The following is a 16,964-nucleotide window of genomic DNA, read 5'->3' as shown; positions in this document are numbered from 1 at the left end:
AGCCCTAAGAGGACTATTGAGATCAAAATATATTTCAAGAGCCGCAGATAGAAATGTCCTAAAAAGGATTTTAGGAGGAGTGCGGGAGCAAACGGTTGGAGGTGGAGATCAAACGCAGAGATAAGAGCACTGTGTTGTCCAGCTGAGATGAGATGTGTTATCAGTGCAAAAAGACTGTGTTGGATGGGAAATATAGCCAGAATGGATAGAGATAGTTAAGTGTGAAGATTATTATTAAGGGGAGAAGTAGCGAGAAAGATAGGAATGCGTTGACGGCAAAGGATGTAGAAGCATGTAGATAAAATCTGGGAAAAATAGGAATATAGAACTGGTGTGAAGCAGCTTGAAGAAAAATAATTGGAGGGTAACAGTAGACCAACTCCAAGCCTTGACGGTCTATAAGACCAGTTGAGTTGTCCGAACGACGGTTGTTATAACACTCTGATGAGACATAATAACGTCGAAGCTAATCAGTGGTTACAAACCCTTCCTTGCAGCTACGAGCCATAGGGGATGTTAATATCGATGAAGAGGTCGATTGATATCACGCTTTTCAGAGGTAAAGGAATTCGATATTCGTCGAGGCGTTAGCCAGGAAAGTAGTTATTTTCTCCTTTGAAGAACGGCAGTTTATATTTTCAAAATATTAAATTTCGAAATGATTTCAGACTTGAATAGTAGGAATCGTTTGTTTGATAATAGAGCCTATTATTAAATTTTTTCAACTACAATTTTTGAGAAACTCCCGTTCAATATTATCTAAGATTAGACCCAAAGTATATGTACTCTTTCCAAATTTTATTCATTGTAATAGCTAGAAATACTTTAGCCCTTTTGTCGTATTTAAAATGGAAAAGCTAGAGTGAAAGAATAAAAGATATTCTAAAACTAAAACACCGGATCTTAAACTCTCCCTTTTGTAACTTTTATTTTATTTTCACTTGACACGCGTGTGAAAAACAGTAAAAACATGATGGAGTTTGCCTTTTCAGATTCTCAATTTTTTTTATGTTAACTAGCTTGTAATAAATATCAAGATTGGATTTGGATAAAAAGATAACTAAGATAACGTACCACTACAAAATCGAAAATAAAACTTGAAAATTGGATTGCGAAAAAGGAATTTCTTTGGAAAAGACAATAACCGTTGCCTTATCGAAAAAATTAGTACTAACAGTTACATATAAAAATCGTGCAAAAACCCATTATAGTCTAGAAGAATTAAACATTCTATTCAGCATGAAATTGGTGAAATGAAAACATTTATGCGAATGGTTACTTTTATTTCCTTTAGAACAAATTCAGTGAAAAGCAGTTTATGACAAGGGACAAGAAATACTTCGTACTTCATCTACCATATCTGTAAAAAAAATTTTAGTCACTTCAAACATATATTTTATATAGATGTGGTGTTTGTTACTAATATCTTCTAAGCTCTACCTCTATTGGATAACTACAATAAATAAATAAATAAATAAATAAATAAATAAATAAATAAATAAATGAATGAATGAATGAATGAATGAATGAATGAATGAATGAATGAATGAATGAATGAATGAATGAATGAATGAATGAATGAATGAATGAATAAATAAATGAATGAATGAATGAATGAATGAATAAATAAATAAATAAATAGATAGATAAATAAAACACTTATTTTCACTCCTTTTTACTATCCCAATATTTCGAAATTACTTACAGTTACTTTTTTTCTAAATTAAGATAAAACTTACTAGTAGTTGAGTTCTATGTAAAATTGTAAATGTGATGAAAAATCAATTTTGGTTTTGATTCATGTGTCCTTCATTTCTCTTATTTCTTTCCAAGCTCAACTAATTTGTCTTATCGTACTGGTTGTTTTTGAGTAATTTTTGAATTCGTTTTTGTTTCTAAGAAACATTTTTGCCAAAACCACACTGCTGTCTTCAGGGTGAAAGATATTTTAAATTTTTGTGTAGTAAAATCAAAGAGTAATTGCCAGTTACTCAACCCCTTGTGAGAAATTTTGGATCGTATGGGAGAGATACAATTTGTCACCTTTACCCTCTACCCCATTACCCAAAAGACGACTTCGCTCAAGTGAGTTTTTCCTCATTTTTAACTTTTAATTTTTATGTGATTGTTTAGAAATATACTTTATTTGATAAAATGATTAGGTAGAAGTGGCAAGAATGTTTTTTATGTTCAAGTTTAAGTTCTGATATAATATTATTTGCATTTAGTTACTTGAAATGAAATCGACAAGACTGGTTCTTCTTGAGTTGTTGGATAAAGTTGAAAGATATTTATAAATATCACTTATATTTGCTGAGTCAGATCTTTTGTTCATGCTGGACTGAATACTTTTTATATAAAAAGCCCATATATAGTCTAGTCAGTGTCGTAAGCTATGGGTCATACAAATATAGCATCGCTTATTGTTTTTGGACAGGTTGGTCCAAGCAGATTTTGTTTTTGTCTAGTAGTAAATATGTTCAAGAAATGTGTAATTGATGTCTGTTATTGAATACCGTCATGACGATATTGTAAACAAATAATTGTCTGAGATCAAGGCACCCTAAAGTTGTACTGTCGGATACATACGTTCTTTTTTGTAAATATCTGTAGAACAGTTTGTTATTTATAGTAGATCTTTGGCTACACTGTTCTAACCAAGTATTCCATGTGTAGGGATTCGGATAAGCGCATGATACAGAGTTTTTAGACTGTTTATATTTAGGATTCGTGGCAGGTTGTGAATATGCGATTCCCATCTTAAGCGTTGTTGTCGTAGTTTTGTCACAAAGAACTACCAGTTAATTTCGTCATAAGCAATCATTCAAATAAATGATACTATAATATTCCTTGTTCGAAACTTTTGTGTCGATTTTTAATTGATAAGTATACATGTTTTACATCATACAGAGAAATAAAAACGGAAGAACAAATTTTAATTCTGTCTCAATAATTATAGATTACAAATTGATACCGAAAACCAAGTAATTTTACAAAATACTCACATTTTCAACAGTGTTCGCAATAGTTCTTATTTATTCTATCTTTCTCATATTTTTTAGTGATAACCGTCATACATTTACAATTACAATTCGATGTACATCTTTTTGTGGTCCCATTGAATATTCTAATGGTTATTGTTTCCAAATTGCTATCACTTCTAATAGTTTTTATTTGATTTTTTTTGTTCTTATATTCCATCAGACTTTTGACGCTTTTAGGTAACCTTTCTAAATCCGGACTTTCAAAGGAGGATTGATACGAGCATTTTGTTTGACTTTTTGTCGAGCATTCTGCAAAATTGAAAGGAGCAAATTAAATTAGCTGATATAGTTTATTGTTATGGAAGAGATGAATTCAATGAAGGGAATCTTTAAATGAATTTGATGAATTGTGAAAATTATGTATTCCAACGTGAAGTAATTAGTATTTTATAAAATATGTTTGCTACAGATTAGAATGTAATACATATTAAGAAACATAAACTTTTAACTTTTAATTTTTGTTTGTATTTGTACTAGGTTTTCACTATAATTTAATAGTCTGGTCAAATCAGAAATGAAGAGGTACAGATATTAGTCAATTGGTGGAAAATCTTCATAGACACCGTACCTAGAAAAAGCAAAAAGCATAATCAATATTAAAGGTATCGAAAATTAGATCCTCGCGCTTTTCAGCAATACGCTAAGTTTCATCATAGAGCTAGATCATTCAAAGATAGTGGAGGCTCCTAGTTTTTCTACGAAATGAAATTTATAATAAAGAAAAAGGTTAATAATCTGGCAACAACTTCTGAAGAATTAACTTTACTTCAACAAATAAAACTACTCCATGTATGTATGTATAGATTTGGGGTCTGGTATACACTGAAATCCAAAAGGATCTATTGTGTCCCCCTTTCTTGCCGCGAAAATTCTTACATCAGTATTACTTGGGGTCTGTGGAACCCCATTTTCCAAATTTCAACATTTACACATTTAACAAAATTTATTTCAAAAAATCATGTGTATTTTGTCCTGCTGAAAAACACATTTTTTTTCTAAAAATCAATTGAACAAAAATAAACATTCTAGCCCTAAAATATGTTTAAGAAACAAAAGTCTAACAACAAGGGAGCAAAAAGAAAATTCATAGATATATTTGAGAGTTACATACAAGTCATTACTCCTTGTCTGAATTAACACAATTTTCACATCTCAGCACTGCAGGCTTCAAGCATAATAATGAGTAGCAGCGTCCACAAGAGTATTGGGTTTTGCGATCTCGACTTCTTGGGCATACGGAACTCCTTCCTATAACCTTTGAAACCTTGACTGGTGGAACTTCAACAATATTTTTGTCGAACTTTTCATTTTTCTGACGAATATTTCGGAGTATCCTCGGGTTATTATTTCTAAAATTAATCTATCCTTGGATCAGTTGTAAGCCCAACATTTTTATGGAAATCCTTCTCAAAAGTTTGTAATCTTGATTTTTGTCACTGTATATCACATGAGCATTAATATCAGCTGTATTCAGTGAAGAGATTACAATTGTCAATGGCCATCTTCGTGAATTTCTTGTATGTTGACCAAAGTTCCAACACTCTAAAGCACTTTTGCAATTTGTTTAACACCAGGCAAATGTATAATAATGTTTTCTGCTCTTGTTCGAACACGTCCAATTCCAGGTTGTTTATTCCACTTGGTTCCATCTTTTCCAACGTACATATTTTTGTTTTTTTGAAAGCTTACATTTGTATTTTCTAAATCACTTCGAGTTTCACCTTTTGATGTTTCTTTGTCCGGGTCATTGTTAGGCATTTGATCTTCCATTATTATATCTTGCTCAGAATAGATGTCGGAGTTGGGTTCACTTTTAGAAACCAAATCAATTCCATTTTCGCTTTATGAAACCATTACGTCATCATCAGTTTTTGTCTCAGCCCATAGCGTCAGGAGCCTTTTTAGTATCATTTAACATAACTTGAATAAAAAAAGTTACCAAGTGACTAAAATAACGTCTTTAAACTTACTTTATGATAAATACTTCACTTTTCTGCGTAAAACTCAAAATACATGAAAAAATAATCATTTACAACATCAGTTACACGAATAAATAGGTGGGGTTTAATACCCCCCAGGACGTTTCAACAGCGTATGGTTTCATTCAGTGTCAACCAAGTATTTGGAAAGTTACAGGGACGGACTCGTGCATAGCTTTACATTTGGTTTCATTTTCAAAGAGTTTTCCTGGGGTTTATTAAACTTTACGTGTGTAACGCCAGGTTAAAAAGTCTAGAATGTGCGATTGCTTCAATTGCCAGAGATCTTCGTCTTCTATTTCATTCGCATCCAGGTGTAGAGTTTTGGAGTTCCATAGTGTTTCACACTAATGTGGATAAAGGTTTCGTCCTCTTTGCAATAAAATCTGTACGCCGTATTATCTGCTAGGTCTAGAGTCTTCAGTTAGTATCCGGAGATTGTTCTTACTTAGGTTGATACATTCAGCAGATCTACTCTGGTAATAGTTTCCCAAAAGAGTCTTTGCATATCTCAGCTCCTAATAATTGGTTTTGCTCCTATATACCTTCTTTTCGAATGCTTTCTCCATTGTTCTGTATCTGATACCACAGAAAAGGGGTCAGGTCCCAAGAAAGGCTTGTCTCCAAATCCATTGTAGGGTAATTTTATTTTTCTTGTCTAGCTTGCTTAATTTTTCTAGGCGATCCCAAACGAGTTTGTATTCTATTATATTGGAGCCTAGAGCTGTAATAACTGCTTGACTATCAGACAGGATAATGATCTGTTTACGATACTTCCTATCTAGATTGTTTCAATTACTACCCCTAACACAATTTTATAATGTGGGAAGTAAAGTATCAAAGTTTCTGGAATTATATATTTATTGAAAAAATCACGTATTAACTGCGTATTCAAGAAAACAAGTACAAGCAAAAACAAATCTGGACTGGTTGCGAGATTGCTGCAGTCCTTAATTGTGATCTAAGTTGGTAGCGATATTACCGTTGATAGTGATTTAGCAATTGGTGGTTTGGTTTAATTCTATTTTTTATTACTTCTACAGAAGCTGCAGAGATTGAGAAAATTATAAAGAAACAAATGGGAACAACTAAAGAGGAACGAGTAGGCGGAACAGGTCTGGACGAGAAAGAGCTTATGCTTCAATTCATATGAAAAACAATTCAGACAAAAATCTATTCTATTCGTTCTAAAAAGAAAATACTAACTTCATGGGAAGGAATTTACTAAACGCTTTTTTTCAATAGATAACTTATTGTTATTGGTACGTTCTGGAGTCTGAATACTTCATTTCTGAGGATTGTGAGTTTCACAACAACCCTTGGTAATTGCTGGAATATTTTTCTGTTCTTAGGTCGTATTCCGAAGCTTTTTTGAGATAAATGCTATTCTCAATAATTTTCATCGCTTCTTAAAGTGTAGTAAGCTCTTTTTTTCTTAGCCTGCACTTTTTACTATAAGTACATTAACCTTTCGTTGTTCGTCATGTGTCCAAGATTCATCTTTTATTTGAATTGGCGGGATCTGTTGAATTGGTCTGTTTAATTTTTTCGTACATTTCCACAGTGAATAGTCCGTGGTTTGATCAACTCTTAGTTCACTTGAATGGTTTAGGAATTCGTTTTTGATTTTGTCTTTTCTTCTTACTTGCTGAGTGAGGTTATTTAGTATGTTCTTATTTTCTGCAGTTCTGGTCTTCCGCCACGTTCTTCTGTTTTTTTTAAAGAGTTCTCTGATGTCTTTGGGATAGTCGTTACCTTTCCTTTTTCTTATAATAGCTTACAGTATATTTATCAATAAGTTCTCAGCTTCTTCGTCTAGTTATTCATTAGTTCTAATTGGTACATTTGAGTCAATTATTTCACTTAATTCTTGTTTCAAACTTTCTCAGTCAGTCCCGTTATTAGTTAAAGTTTGCTTCGATTCTCTTTGTTAGTAATTAATATAGGAGAATGATCTGAGTTTGTGCCTTCAGTATTAGTAGTAGTTCCTTACCTTTTGTATTGGTTAGCCTATAACCCCTACTAATATTTTTTGCATTAAACGTGGCACATTAATTAATTATCGAAATAGGGAAACCTTTGACGGTAAACGTAACATGTCAATTGGCATATAACATCAAACAAGAGCATTTATCATACGATATACGTCATTTCTAGAAGGCCGGTTGGTAAATGAGGTACGAAGGATGCTACTTAACTTTTGACACATGATAATACAGATGTGAATATGTCAAATCTGACATTTCCAGTATAAAGTTTGACATTTTTAATTGTGAATGTACTCAGTATTATTTTACGAGTGGTATTTGAGTTGTTTACAGTTACTTGAAACAATCAGCTATGTCAAGAAATAGAAAAAAATCGCGAAAATTTTCGTGCGATGTTTTTCTATAACTTGTACGTTGATTAAACCAAGAGCAGTGTGCCGATTAACTCGCTTCAACTTTTGGTAATGAAGCACCATCTCGAACCATCGTGTTTCGCTGGTTCTTCGAATTGTCTATCAAAAAGATCTTTTCGCGTTAGATACCGCATAATTTAACAATCGGTCAAAAAAGAGCTTGTGTCGATTGGTTTAAACAAAGCTGAAAAAATTCAATCACAGTGCTTGAAAAGATGTCTATAAGATCGTGACTGGTGACGAGTCATGGATTTATGTATATGAATATGAAACTGAATTAACTTTGTGGGTCTTTCAATACAAGCCAAATCTAACAAAAGTTGTTCGCGCACGAAGCACTTCCAAACAAATAAGCGCCTGTTTTTCCGGAATAACTGGACATGTCGCCACCGTTCCATTAGAGCAACTTGGAACAGTAAACTCTCAATGGTACACTTGCATTTGTTTACCAGAAGTATTCGAAAAAATCAGGGAAACCAATCGCAAACTACGAATCATTTGAGATAAAACCGCAAATCTTAATTAAGTATTTCCCAGATGATGAATACATAAGTATTAGAAACCTCGGATTATGATAAGTTTGTTGTCTAGACTTTAGTAGTAGATTTCGTATGCAAATAATAATTATAAAAATCTTAATACTCATAGGTATTGAATTGTGTTATTTCTTCTAAAAACCTTTATATTGGTCGATTTAAAAATCAATATTCAAATTTACGCTTGTTATAGAAATGGTTTCTAATGTTACTCAACATTTCAGATGTGACTTGTCTAATCCCAAGCGTGATTAGTTTTTTTAGAGAGTTTTCTTTTGTATTCAACATATCCTCACAAAAAGAAGTCTAATGGAGTCTGATCAGGAGTTCATGCTGGTCATTCTGTCGATCCGCGCCACCGATTTGAGAAAAATTAGTTCAGGTACTGACGGATATCAATATTTGAGATTTAAAGTTCAAGTTTGTGGAGAATCTCTTTTATATTAACGAAATTGTAACCACCACACTTTCAATCGAGGAAAGAAGATTGTTTAAAAGTTATAAGGGGGATCGATTCGTAGTGAAAAACCAGATGCAATCGACATTTTTTTCGTTTTATCCACCTTATACGTTCCTAACACTAAATCCAATATTACATATACTATGCTTTCAAGGAATTGAAACAAAAAATATGTAAATATCTAAAATTGTACTCTTACTAATATTTATTTTGGTTTACTTGTATTTTTTCTTCTGGATTTTTGAATGTTTGGTGTACTAGGTGCTCTTTGTAAATTTATGTAATCAACTTTTTTTTCGGGGCAGCTTCTACATCTTTGATTCGACTTTTTATGCGGTGATGTACTTCTTGATCTATGTTTGCCTTTCCTAATTATTTTCACTTGACCAGAATCTATGTGACTACACGTACAGCTTGGGAAATATGATTTTCCTAGGAATAAAACATTTTATTATACATAAGCAAAATATGATAGTTATTAGTCTCATTAGCTTCACAACATGTTTTCATTGAACAATTCTCACAATTTTCAATTGTCTTCATTTGGTTTGCTACTCGTTGAAAGATTTTTTATTTTTCCTCATTTCTTTGTTTTCAGTACCTAGTAATATATAGACCTTTGCTTAACCTATTTTGAATCTTCATTATTCGTTTTTCCGTTACTTGATTCAATCTAGGTTAACAAAGGTGGATGACTCTTAAGTAATTTGGAATTAGATATTCCATTTCTCTTTGAAGGACACTATATCATAGGATAATTCGACCTACAAGAACGAGGAATATGCCGCGATGACTATTAGAATAATCAATAATATAGTTGAATCCCACAATTGTATAGAGTATCATATTGTAGAGCGATTCTATAGGCCGATTAAATTGAATGTTAACCCTTTACTAAAAAGTTGTTTTTGATAGTTGAATTTTTGAATACTGACAAAAAGAAAAAAAATTATTATTAGTTAGTAAGTAAGTGAGTCTTACAAAAACTGTTTAATCTTTTAAAAATTTACAAAAAACTTTCACTTTTAGTTGCTCTCCAAAGACTATATGTTCAAATAGTTTCATGAAAAATGCAAAAATAGAAATAGAGGTGGAAGCTTTGACATATTTTTTTGACTATTACTTATTATTATTGGTTTATTATTCATTAGGACAGGTTATCATCAATTTGATCTATTCATTTTTAAACTTTTCAAATTTCCTGATGAGGCGCGACAAAATAAAACGTTGTCAGCGTCTATTTAATACATCTAAGAAAGTAAACACGTTTTTATTGATTGCACCAGACAACAAATGTTTAATGTTCAGTAAAAGGTAAAAGTTTTAATTATTCAATTAAGTTTTTGAAGACAAGAGTTGTATAAAATGAGAATTGATAATATTGAAAATAAGGATGAGTTTCATCTCAACACGATTCCAAATTAAAAATAAGCATGCTAGTCGGCGTTTCACAGTTACAAGAGAAACCAATTCAAACATAAATTTAATGCATAGATATCAAAAATATGGGAATTTGAGACCGAAAAACGCAACCAACAATCACTTCTTTCTATCATATAGAAATGGATAATGTACAAAATACGTTTCGACGTACTTCGGCATCGCTTCCGTTGATTCGGATGGAGACTTTCTTCAATTAAAACAACATGGAGGATGAAAATCAATGATGTTGCCGAAGGTTATGTGAGCAATTCTTTGATCACAAGAAAAATTTTACAAGGAACTAAGCACAGCAGATTTTTGAACTAACCTTCTATTTCATATGAAATAAGAAAGAGATTTGACTGTTACAAATATTCACCAGTTAGATGGAGCTTTATCTGGTAATAAAATAGATACAAGCCGGGATGGTCCCAGAAGTACCTAGCCTGACCAAGAGATATCGGTAGTTGCTTGGAAAATACCACTGTATTAGACGCCATGTTGTTTAGTATTTGTTTGGTTGCCATCAATAGTGGACGTTATCAGTGAATTTGTAAACTTGGAAAAAATTATGTGATACAATACTTTTATTTGAAACGCCTTAGCCCAACCAATATAAAAGTTTGAACTAGATTGTACTCCGGATGAGAGTGCTCCTTCGTTATCAACAGTAAAATATTGGGTAAAAGAGTTTAAACGAGGCCGTACGATCTTCGAAGACCAGCATCGTAGCGATCGACCAAATTAGATGACGACTCCAGAAATGTTGAAGAAATTCCATGAAGCGGTACTGGTTGATCGTCGGCTGAAAGTGGAACAAAACCAGCGTCGTGCAGATGTTTCCATCGAGTGTTTCGCAATGTTTCACAGAAATAAAGCCGTTTCATAACCATGGATGAAATGTGGGTCCATCATTTCACACAGGAAACATAAGAACAATAATAAAAACAGTGGATTTAAAAACGAGAACTGGTTTCAAAAAAGGCAAAGTCCGTTCAATCTGCAGGTAAGTCATGGTGTCGATTTTGTTGGATGCATGTGAGATAATTTCCATTGACTATCTTCAAAAAGGAAAAACTATCAACGGCAAGTATTATGTGAACTTGTTACAACGTTTGAGCGAAGATATCAAGCAAAAACGTCCGGATTTCGCTGTTTCAGCTCACACATCGGGTATCGGGTGAAGGAGATCACTTTGAAAAATAAATATATTTCTTCAGAAATTTCTGTGTTTTCTTTGTTAGGCCAGGTACTTCTTGAACCATCCTTGTAAGTTAACCCAACAATAATTACATTGCGAAATGGAACAAAAATATATTATTTAGTTGTTAGTTTTTCTTCATATCGTTGTCTACAATTAAATTTCAATTCAATTCAATCAACTTTTTCCATTCGTGAAAAAAGTGACACTTTATATACCTGTACCACAACGTTTTCTTTCCAATATGTTGAACTAATTATGATGAATTCGAGTAAGAAATTATGGAGAACGAATCATTGATCGATAATATTGTTGAAGAGTTGAACAGACGAGTCCAACAAAGTAGTATTTCAGCCGCGGTATACACTACATTTTTTGGACGACGCATAAGAATGTAACAAGAATTCTATTATATTTTCTCTAGTTGAAGTTTTTAATTTTTTTGCAGTGTACCCTTTGTTTTATTTCTTCAGTTGAGTTTTGAATATTTGTTGATGTGAACATCTTGTTTATTGCGAGAGTACTTTTAATCATCGAGAAAGTAGACTATAAAGTAGAACTTTCCCAGATTTTAGATTTTTGTGAAAAATAAGCGAGCACTACGTTTTCCGTTGGGTTTTTCGCCTTTTTCTGGTGACACCACTTCATAAAGAGATGGTACTGTGTTTCGTACCTTGCACGAGATTTATCCGGCAACGAATTAAGAACAGTCGCATTGCTTTTTTCGGTGAGATCAGGTGGCGTGGATTCGATTCTTCATCGCTTATGTTTTCTTTTTCATCATCATTCATTGTTATTCATTAATTTAGACAAAATTTCAAATGAAACAAATAACTTCAGAAAATTAAAAATTTAAGGTTATGCAAAATCATCGAAGTGAAACTGTCAACTGTCAACATTGAAGTGGCTAGAGTGACTCCAGAGTGATTCCAAAGTGTTTTGCAGTACGGAACTGTCACTTTCACTACATGGAACACTCAAAACGCAACTTTCGGTATGTGAATGAATACTAATAATATTCAAAAGTTAATTAACAATATAGAAATAAGCAAATACATCATTAATGACTTTTAATCAATTTTTCAATTAAAAGTACTAAAAATTTAAGAAAATTATTGTTAAAATACAAATTTTCCAAAATTGTTCGAGGGATTACCTATTGATGATAACCACTTATGAAAAAACTGAATAGATCAAATTGTTATGATCAATATTGTTGCGGCCATCTTTCACAAATTTCGGAACCAGTAGTCCATGAACATGGCATATTTAGCTTTCCGATGACGTTTCTCGTGTTATTGACTTTTTCATAAAAACTCTTTTATAGCTGGATTCACACACATGGCGGCGTAGTTTAAATGATCAAAATAGAATAAAAAATTTATTTATGTCGTAAATGACTGAAGAAAAAATATTACCTGAAGTTAATTGTGGACGAACTACCCTTGAGCATTCCCTATTTCTGGACAAATCCTGGGCTCTATCAAAACAATCAACTAATTCTGTTTTAATATGTTTCAGATCTTGCTTTTTGGAAACAGCTTCCGCTAACAAATTCTTGTACTCCGACTTGAATTTTTCTATATCTTCATAGATATTTCCGAAGCAATTATTTTGATTTTCATTTAATATGTTACATTTTATTGCTAGGCACTGATTTTGAATCAGTTCACCTTCTAGTTTACTTTTTATATAACGCATTTCCCTTTGAAATTTCGAATTCCGCTGTTCGATTAAATTCATCTCTTTTTCGCAGTTGACCAATATCTCGTTGCTTTTATCTAGACATTCTTCAAGACTAGTTATTATGCTTTCTTTGTTACTCAGTTGTTTCTGTAACTTTGTATTGATGCACTGTAATTCTTTTATTATTACGTCCACGTGGATCGCTCCATTTGATTTTGTGTCTAAGATAGATTCTAAGCTCGAAATTTTTTTTTCCAAAAGTTTGTTTTTGTCTTTCAAATCTCTTATTGTTTTATCGCAAAAATCCAATTTGCAATATATTTCACTTAAGAATTTTTGTAATGATTTGATTTGTTTGAAAAAGCATTCGAACTTTAATTGACAATCTTTGTACTTAGTTTCCATAATTTGACATCGCTTATGCTCATTATCTAAACAAAATAATTTTTCGTTAAGATATTTTATTTGCAAATCTTTTTTCGCAATTTCTGTTTTATTATCACCTTCCGAATAGTTACGCATTTGTAACTTTTTGTGGAGCTCTTCTATGGTTTTGTTTTTTTGTTCGTACATTTCTTGAAATTCGTTCCGCATATCATTTAATCTCTCAAAATACTCTTTTTTATCTTCATCTGATCTCAGCTTAGCTTCTTTTAGACACTTTATGGTTTTTAGTAGGGAATCAATTTTTTGACAGTAGCAGCGATTCTCTTCTTCATATTCCAATAACTCCAAATTAGACGCTTCTAAATCTTTCTCTGCAGACTGTAACCTTCTAACTAATCCATCAAAATCTTGAGCATCTAAATTCTGGTGTTTGATTGATTGATTATTTTGGCTCTTTTCGTTTTTGTGCATCTCATTTTCACAAGTTTCTAGTTGTTGTTTCAAGCAATTAACGTTTTGTGCAGGCTCTTCTCTTCCCAACATCATAGTTCTATTATTGACATCTTTTTGTTTCAAACTAGAAATTGTTTTATCTTTTTTGTTAATAACGCATTGTAATCGTTTCAATTGATCTCTAAATTTATCTCTTTCCGAACAAAGGACTTCAATATGTTTAGATAACTTATCTATTTCACAATTATTATTTTCTAGTACATCTAAACATTTTGCTAAATTGGCCTGCTTTTTACATAAATTATCTTTTATTTTCTTGTTTTCTTTTTGGAGTTTCTTCAATTCTCTCTTCATTGCATCCGATGATCTTTCCTCTTCCGCACACGGATTTGCAACTTTCTCCATTGATGATTTTCGCAATTCTTCTAGAAGTTCTAGTAGCATCGATTTTAAAACACGATTTTGAGTTTGCATCATTTCCTGGATGTTGCCAATTCTCTCTTTATTTTGAATGTGTTTCCTGCATTCTGTGCAAGATTCATGTGGATCATTGTATCTGAAATCTAAACATCAGATTACTATCACAGTAAAGCAAAATACTGCTTAAACAACGTCAATGTCAATGACATGCGTTGTTTTAACTCTGGGCATGATCACTGATCAGTCAGCTGTTTCAGTGGTAGTTACGCACCACGCCATCAATGCTAATATTGATATTTGCAAAATTTTAGTAGTTGAAAAAAAGAAAATTTATTAAAGATGCCAAAATCATAGGTGTTGTATACACAAACTGGAAACGGTGTTTCAACGATCTTGTACAAAGCGACCTCGACCACAACATTAATGAATGGTTTTATCAGTCAGCAACAACTAATTGAGAAACATGTTGGAAAATCTCACACACCACGGAAGGAAGGTGCAGGTTTAGACGGCATTCATCAAATTTGTTGCATGGCAATATGAGATTTGTGTGCAGGTGCGTTGTCCTGCAAAAACAAAACACCTTTGTATAGCTTTCCGCGTCTTTTCTCTCCAACTTTTTCCCATAGAGTGGTCAGTAATATCGAATAGTAATCTCCAGTTATTGTTCTACCCTTATCCAAAAAATAAATCATGATTACTCAAAAAACTGAAGCAAGAACTTTTCCAGCAGATTTTTGGACACGAAACTTCTTGGGTCTTGGAGAACCAGAGTGTCGCTATTCCATCGACTGTTGCTTTGTTTCTGAGTCGTAGAAATGTACTCGAGTCTATTCCATAGTAACAATTCGGTTAAAGAAGTCTACATCGTTTTCAAATCAAGTACACGCGATGCTTCTACCCTTGTATGCTTTTGGTCAACATTCAATCATTTGGAGATCCATTTTATCTCATGTCCAAATTGACGTGAAATATATGATGAAGGCATTCGTATGAAGTATTCAGTGCTTCAGCCGAATTCGACGATCTGATAAAATCATGTTGCTGATCGGTCATCAAATTTACCTCTTTTGAACCTTGCAGTCCAATTTTTCACGGTCACCTACGAAGGACATTGATCACCAAGGGTATCAAGCATATCTTCGTAAATCTGCTTACCTCTTAATCCTTTTAAATGCAGGTACTTGATGATGGCTCGATACTCCAATTTTTCGATTTCCACAATTTCGGTGGACATCTTTTTTCTCTCAATTTATTGCGTAACTCTGTTTTACTTTTTTTGTCGTCAAACTTTACACTGACACTTCTAATAAGTTATTACTCGTTGCTATGGTAACGCAATATTTTGTTTATGCATGGAACTGGTCTAGGCTAACTAGATATCAATACATCCTCGTATGTTTCAGAAGAATATTTACTACTCCATTATGGCGAAAGCAAGTTCTGTTTTCTGTATTCGTGATGTAGGTATCTCAAATATTGGACTTTAACAAGTGTTGACCCAAATATTACAAAAAAGATTGTGTGGCGTATGAATGTTTTGGAGGAAATATTCCGAAAAGAACAAAAAGTATTTTTCGCAGTAGGTACATACATTGGTCTTAAATACGACACAAACATAAAATGGATCGTGTCCTTCGAATAGGACATCAGCAGAAGTAACACTACCAACTGAAAAGACTTACGCCAATGACTGTTTCTATTAATCCAAAGAATATAGAGAATATCAAACAGGTGAAAACAAGCATTCCCGAGGAATATTCATCTTTTTATACAAAATATTTTGGCTGGCCTTTGAATGTCGACATATCTGTTGGTAATGTGGAACCCGATGAAGAGTATGATTATGTGTCCTCAAATAATTCGCATACTCCATAAAAATTTCCAAATGATTTCACATATTTGTTTATTATAGAGGTATACCATAATTTTAATGATATGTTACATTGCTTATTATAAAAATTAGATAAGTCACAACTAATACATTGAGTCTACAAATATTTTAACCTAAGAGTAATGGTACTTCCACATAAGTCACAAATTTATTTTATTTTCTTACAACCACTGTATAAGATGCTACGATTAACCTAAAATGTGTATAGAGGGATTGTATATTAGTAACTGGAATTGTTTACCAAGCTAAAAATGTTTTTATTTCATTTACCTTTTTGTTCCTACTAAAAATTTGATTTTTTTGACTTAAGTTGCTTTTGAAATGACTGATTCAATTGTAGAAAATATGGTTTATACTGGGGTAACGCTATATACTTTGGAATACAAGAAACCTATGAGTCTTTTTTATGAAATAATTCTATTTATGTTCATAATAATCAGAACCTACATTCCATAACCTAAAAGCTTGATTTGCTTTATTTATCTATCTATATGTAGAGGTCAAACTATGTATATAGAGGATGATTCATTAAGAATGTCCAATCTCTGAACTGTAGATTCTAGAACTTCAAATATGATGATTCTGCTCAACATGCCTTATGCAAATATTGCTAGTTTCCGAGATACGGGGTGTTTAAAGTTTAAAGTTTAAAGTGTAAAAATTTTGATTTTCGCAATAATTTTTTATGTTTTCACAATTTCTCTTTGAAAATTTGCAATTTTACGTTTTTTGGCATGAGTAATCATAATTTGATCTTTTTAACTTTTCAATATGAGCAGACCCGTTAATGCAAGAGGTTTTGTTCAGGAATATATTTTGGCACCGACTTCGCACAGACTTTTGTCATGTGTAATTTCTCATGTAAAATTTTTATGACCGTTTCTTTATCGGCGTTTACAGCCTCGACAATCATCCGGATGCTTATTCGACGATCTGCACGCACAATTTGGTTGATTTTGGTCACTGTTTCCGGAGTTACTGGGGGACCTGGGAACTGGTCATCTTCAATGCTCTCTCGGCCCTTACTAAAGCGCTTACACCGCTCAAAAAAACACGCACGAGATAGAGAATTGTCCTGATA

The 16,964-nt window shown here is 32.7% G+C and overlaps 1 protein-coding gene across 1 annotated transcript; it reads right to left on the bottom strand.

The window, feature by feature from the left end:
- Window positions 1-8,625: 8,625 nt before the first annotated feature.
- Window positions 8,626-14,046, bottom strand: LOC130441126 (uncharacterized). Its single transcript, XM_056774670.1, has 3 exons — window positions 13,233-14,046; window positions 12,462-13,160; window positions 8,626-8,852 (listed from the first exon to the last, which is right to left on the bottom strand). Exons 1-3 carry the CDS (start codon window positions 14,044-14,046, stop codon window positions 8,626-8,628), a joined length of 1,740 nt encoding a protein of 579 aa, XP_056630648.1.
- Window positions 14,047-16,964: the final 2,918 nt, after the last annotated feature.

This window comes from Diorhabda sublineata, chromosome 3 (genome assembly GCF_026230105.1).
Source record: "Diorhabda sublineata isolate icDioSubl1.1 chromosome 3, icDioSubl1.1, whole genome shotgun sequence".
Taxonomy (NCBI): domain Eukaryota; kingdom Metazoa; phylum Arthropoda; class Insecta; order Coleoptera; family Chrysomelidae; genus Diorhabda; species Diorhabda sublineata.
This window is presented reverse-complemented; position numbering and strand designations above follow the sequence as displayed.